The 5,856-nt window shown below is 46.3% G+C and overlaps 1 protein-coding gene across 2 annotated transcripts; it reads left to right on the forward strand.

Annotated features, from left to right (window-relative positions):
* The first annotated feature begins 1,026 nt into the window (after positions 1–1,026).
* LOC124681800 lies at positions 1,027–5,154 on the forward strand. Of its 2 annotated transcripts, XM_047216621.1 has the most exons (12): positions 1,027–1,529; positions 1,644–1,756; positions 2,259–2,319; positions 2,448–2,561; positions 2,940–3,071; positions 3,172–3,291; positions 3,472–3,875; positions 3,952–4,051; positions 4,152–4,211; positions 4,297–4,383; positions 4,478–4,606; positions 4,732–5,154. In XM_047216621.1, the coding sequence occupies exons 2-12, from the start codon at positions 1,677–1,679 to the stop codon at positions 5,029–5,031; spliced, it is 1,587 nt and encodes a 528-aa protein (XP_047072577.1). In that variant the 5' UTR covers positions 1,027–1,529; positions 1,644–1,676; the 3' UTR covers positions 5,032–5,154. The 2 variants fall into 2 exon arrangements, with proteins under 2 accessions (XP_047072577.1, XP_047072578.1); XM_047216622.1 differs by lacking the exon at positions 1,027–1,529 and having other exon boundaries at positions 2,259–2,323.
* Positions 5,155–5,856: the final 702 nt, after the last annotated feature.

The following is a 5,856-nucleotide window of genomic DNA, read 5'->3' on the forward strand; positions in this document are numbered from 1 at the left end:
GGATCGGACGATGACGGCGCTCCTCGCGTCGTTCTACCTCTTGGGGCATCGTTTTGGAGCAGCGGCTAGATGGAGGTGGATCTTGGTGGTGTGGTGTTCATCTACCACGTTGTCGTTGATGATTCTCAGCGGCGTGGAGCTGCGGGGTGTCGAAGACGGGCGAGGACAAGCTGGACGCGTACAGGATGGCGGGGCCGTCCGGCGTCATGGTGGCATCGACGGCAGGTCTTGCAAGGTTAATGCGATGATCTCTCTTGAAGATGGAGTCGAGGAAGACGGCGGGAGCAACTCTCGTGGCGTGTGCGTTGGCATGCGCGGAGAGTCCGCTTGACTGGATGTGCTTCTCACCTGCTATTGGGCGGTTTGGGAAGGCATTTGGTTTTTGGATGATGTCGGTTGGTGTATTGTCACCCCCTTCATCCCACTGTAGGTCTAGTGAGGTGGCTTCGAGGTTGATTTTTTGTATTTCTTCTTGTAAGGTTTGCGAATAATCTAATAAAAAGCCGTGTGCATCCTTTGGATGCAGAAGCTGGGGCGATTTTTCCCCCTTTTCGAAAAAAAACCTCTGGATACTTATTATCTATCGGAGGAAGTATTGAAATTGATATTTAGGACACTTGTGGGATAAATCATCGGCAACATCTGGACTTTTTTATAAAAAAAAAACTTAAAACTCGTAAATGTGATTTTCGATTTTCTTTTGAAAACAGCGAGATCACTGGTACCCGAGAGCCGAAAATCTCCATCCAACACTATTGACTTTATTAAACAGAAGAGAGATCATTACTGAATTTCGAAATAAAGAGATGCATCATTAGTTAGTGAGATTGGGTACCAGTCGCTGTCCACTTCGGACCTGTGCCGCCACTAAAACCTCCATATACATCTTTCCCATCGATCATTGCGTCCACCTCGCCATTACTGACCACTGTTTGCAGCCGTTCGGCTTTCTCTGTTCTTTTAATGGAGGAATTGGCAGCAGGAGGAGGGGGACACACTTGATAGATGCCACTGCTCCAGTTTCATCTTCTTTGTTAACCTCTGCTTTTCTGCGAGAGTTTTACTATCCTTTTACAGACCGTATCTTCCTGCAGGCTGCATTTGCTTTTCCTTTGCTTCTTTGGCCCCTGCTCTGTGGGTCAGCTCCTCCTTTCGCTAACCATCCTAGCTGCCCCTCTCATTCAGTCTTAAATATCAGCTCCTACGTATGTCTTGCAGCCATGATTATCTCTCCCTTCTATATATCACAGCTGGCATTAGTGCATCCACCTGCTCAGCCCGCCATTTCTGCTGTTCTTGCTTGTCTCTAGCTACTACCACTGCTCAGCAAGACCCTGCTGCTTTTCCTTCCGATTTCTCTCCTCCCCTTTGAGGTAGTTCTCTGTTTAGTGGAGCAGAGGCTGGAGCTAGAAGAAGTAGAGAAGATTTCTCTTCACACGGACAAGTTGAGTTGATCGATCAAAGCCTCCACCTTTTGTTTCCATTTGCAGCTTGCAGTACACAACAATAACTAGCGCTGTATGAGCCTGGTAAGTTCATCGGCTGAGTGATTAGATTACTCTCTCCTCCTCTTCGCGTAGCTGTTAGCTATGAGAGCAACAGGATACTGATTGCAGGACATGCTTGCTCTCGATGGTTGGCAGCTTCTTTCTGACTGAAGCACGGGGTAAGCAGGCATGGACAACTCAGCTATAGCCATGGACACACCAAGGGCTACGCACTCGTGCTCTCACCTACAACACCGGCACACCCGAAGGTTAGTTGTATGCACATGCGGCAATCTTTTCAGCTTGGTGTTCACAAAATCTGTTCTTCTACCATTTCTCCAGAGCGCAGGGTAAGCGTTATTCTATTCTTTCTTTTTCGTGTGTGTGAGATGATAGCTGGTAAAAAGGTAGAAGGGGCACTAGTGAGACATAGATATGCCAGACCATCCTAACCGTTTTGATCAGTATGTCCATTTTCTTTCGTGTCAGACATATATCTACTTGGTTGTATTAGCAGCATTATATAACTGAAACAATGTTCTAGCAACGCTGATGTTTTCCCTTTTTTGTCTAAATATGAAGGGGATACCAATGTAGATAGTTGTGCTTGCAAATCATTTGCCAGCACCGTATGTGTCCTAGCTCTTGCTGCTCTCTTTTGACAAAAAGAACATTTTATCTTTAACTACAAAAGATATCCCTTTTTGCATTCAGTTACTTTAGACGAATATCTAATTAAGTATTGTTCTAACTTCATTCCTTTTTTCCCAGTGTTGCAAGCACACATGCAAATCTATATGACATATCACCACGATTCTCCTATCACAAACCTGTGGGTAATCTAAACTTCCCTTTTTTCGCTCTTACTTATGTATTGTTTATAAGAAACAATATGCTACCGCTCTTCAGAGTTTACTTACTGAATTATTTTTCTATGTCATGCCATTCATAATCTTGCAGACAACCAATCGGGATAGGATTACCCATAGGAGGCACTCGCTTAACCTAGCAGAGCACTTGCAAGAGCCCCACGTGATTACTACCGCAGAACATAATGAAAATGCTATGTCAAAGGTTTGTTCCAGACCCTAATGAATTATTTCTTGGCCTCAACGGCCTAATGGTTTCCAAAAGCTGTAGCAAAGATGTTCAATTCAGGTGTTGTATCCATACTTTATAAAGCTATCATCATATTACCTTTTTCTCATTACCTTAAGCTTATCACTTTTGTCAACAAAATGATGCTTGTTGTATCTAGGGAGTTGTAACCAAGGCTATCATACCATGATTACACTCCTTTTCCCCTTGAATTGTGTATCTGTAGTACTCAGTAACAGTGTTTCAGCTTTGAACTTTAAATCGCACGGAAGAAAAATAATAGTAATAATAGTAATAAGTTAGTTCTACATACGTGTAACTGTTAAGTTATGATTGATCTTGTTATGATTGCAGCCTGTTGCAGACTTGGTTTGGGAGATAGCAGCCCTGGAGGAGGAAGTTGTACGAAGGGAACTGCATTTGCTTTCTCTCTACAGGGCGACATTTGATCAATACCTGGGCATCTCCCCTCGTGTTTCTGGTCAGGTACACACTCTGCTACGTTGGAAGGATTTCAATGTTGGGACTTAATACTCCACGACAATTAAGATAATGTAGAATGTACTAAAGCTGAAGTTATGGTCAGGTGGGTCAAGAAACGCATCGTCAAGGCAGCAGAAAGAAAGCTGATGAAGGTGCTCTTCGGTTGAGAGATATCAGGGAGTCTGCATCCTACAGCTTGCCAACAGTTTCAGATTCTAGACATGTATGACCAATTTGTCTTCTTCACCCATTCAGTATTCACCATCAAGCTAGTCAGATTAATTACCCTAACTTATTGACATTATTGTCTCTGAAGTTTTTTCTTTGAGAGTACGAGATTTAGCTTTTACTAATAAAACCTGCAAATGTGAGAATATCTGATGCACCTTTTATATCATTGAAGTATTCACAGGGAATTTCAAGGTCAACTTCAGGGCACTCTAGTCTTGCAAATTTCTTGAGTGCCTCTATTGCTGAATACGTGCCCAGGATTGGATGTAAGCTTTCAGAGGACATCCTAAAATGCATTTCTTCTGTTTACTGCAAACTTGCGAGTCGCCCATCACAAGATGCAGATTCAGAGACTTTGTCGACTCCTTCGTTCTCCTCTGCATCTAGTACCTTTTCTCTAAAACATCGTGTCGATAGTTGGAGCCCCCGACTCAGCTGCAATGTTGACGCAAGCTCTGAAAAATATAGTTCATCGAATGAGAGTAATAACCAGTACAGTGGGATGATAATTTTTCCAAGGATACATATAGATGCAGACAAGTTCGATTATGCCTCCAAAATGCTTGACACAATAAGGTAAGCAACTCTGCAAAAGAATAGAAAAACAGTATACCAACTCTTTTCATTTCAAGACTCTCATTTTGTGTCTTAGAGCCCTGATAAAGCGACTTGAGAAAATTGACCCTACGAAGATGGCACATGAGGAGCAGCTCTGTTTTTGGATCAACATCCACAACGCTTTAGTGATGCATGTATGTTCAATATTTACAATAACTGTTACCTTAGCTATATTCACTGTTAACTTCAGAATATATTCATGTCTAACCCGCAGAGCCTTCTGAAATATGACAGGCTTTTATGGCTTATGGACTTCAGGATAAACGCATGAAAAGCTCAGACATGATTTCGAAGGTAGACAGTAATCAAATTTTAACAGATATACACTTGTCATATTTGAACTTCTCTTAAAATTAATTCTTGAGAAATATGTTGGCAGGCTGCATATGATGTGGGTGGGCATTCAGTAAACTCCCAAATTATTCAGAACTCAATTCTTGGATGTCAATCCCATCGTCCTTCTCTGGTATGGCATGCACCTACATAGCAGTTTCAATCAGCTATACAAACATAAGCAAATCTAAGAAGGAGAAGGTGCTAACAAACTAATGTTCATACAGTGGGTTCGCACGCTATTTACGCCCACCAAAAAACCAGCACCAGGGAGCTCCATTCATCCATATGCTCTTAGTCAGCCAGAGCCGCTTGCTCACTTCAGTCTTTCCACGGGAGCATTCTCAGATCCACCTGTAAGTTTTACAGCTAATGGCAACATTTTAACTGCAAAATGACTACATTACTCTTACAGTAAGAAATCTCTGCATTTTTAATTTTTAAGTGATCATACTATTCTTACTCTACAAAATCTCTGCAGGTAAGGTTATACACAGCCAAGAAACTATATCGTCAACTGGATCAAGCCAAGGCTGAGTTCATTAGAGCTAATGTTATGGTCAGGAAGCAGGTCATCTTTCTTCCTAAAGTTCTCCACTACTATGCAAAGGATGCTGCACTTGAATTGCCTGATCTGATTGAGATGGTATGTAAGAGCATGCCTGAAGCCCAACAAAAAGAAATCAGAAAATGCCTCAGGAGGAGGATAGATAAGCGTGTTGAATGGTTGCCGTATAAGTCTTCTTTCAGATACACTGTACACAGGAATTTGGGTGAGTAGGCAATGCATATTTCTTTCCCAAATTGTCTGTGTAAGTAAACTGGACATTATTGATCGATAAGTGTGAGTGATTGTGTAAATAGGTTACAGTGATAGTTTAGTAAAGTTGTGCATTTAAATTGAGTAGAACGAAAAAATTTATGGATGGCTCCGCTCCGCTCCGCTCTGCTCCCTCTCCCCTAGCCTGACCTAGCACCGCCGCGCGCCCGCCGCCGTCGAGCCACGCCGCCGCCCCCCTCCCCCCTCCCCGCCATGACGGTCTCCGACGCGCCCTCCGGCTCCGGCGCCAGCCGCTGGCTGGGCTCCGGCAGCGACTCCGGCTCCTCATCGCGCTCTTACCGCGACGTGGCGAGCAGCACCTCTCCCCCTCCGCGTCGCGCCCCCGCCGGCCCCCCCGCGCCACCGCCGCCGCCGCCGCCGGCCGCCGTGGCCAGGGTCCCCGCCCAGGCCCGCCTCGGACCACGCTCCGAGGTCCACCGCGTGCGCGACGGCGCCCAGGTCGACGCGGACGGGTTCCAGCGCCCCCGCCGGCGCCACCGGCAACGCCGCCCCCGCCGCGACCACGCGCACCTCGCCTCCTCTCGCCCGCGCAGCCCTACCCCGGAGGAGGAGGAAGGCCTCTGCTTTCGCTGCCTGTCGCCCCACCACAGGGTCCGCGACTGCACCGGCGACGTCCGCTGCCGCATCTGCTTCGTCTCCGGCCACGCATCTCGCCACTGCGAGCAGCGGCACCGTGATGGCACGGGGACGCCTCCGCGCGGACACGCCCAAACCGCCATCGTCCCCCTGGCGGCGGCCGCGCCCAGGCCCGCAGCGACACCCTCG

The sequence above is a fragment of the Lolium rigidum genome, unplaced genomic scaffold (assembly GCF_022539505.1).
Source record: "Lolium rigidum isolate FL_2022 unplaced genomic scaffold, APGP_CSIRO_Lrig_0.1 contig_56904_1, whole genome shotgun sequence".
NCBI classification, from domain to species: Eukaryota; Viridiplantae; Streptophyta; class Magnoliopsida; order Poales; family Poaceae; genus Lolium; species Lolium rigidum.

What these genes read in the sequence shown, in the direction of transcription:
- LOC124681800 (XM_047216621.1), top strand. Translation starts at nt 1,677, where the DNA reads ATGGACAACTCAGCTATAGCCATGGACACACCAAGGGCTACGCACTCG. An exon ending in CAACACCGGCACACCCGAAG is followed by an intron (nt 1,757 to 2,258) that starts GTTAGTTGTATG and finishes CTTTTTTCCCAG; the next exon opens with TGTTGCAAGCACACATGCAA. An exon ending in CAGTTTCAGATTCTAGACAT is followed by an intron (nt 3,292 to 3,471) that starts GTATGACCAATT and finishes ATATCATTGAAG; the next exon opens with TATTCACAGGGAATTTCAAG.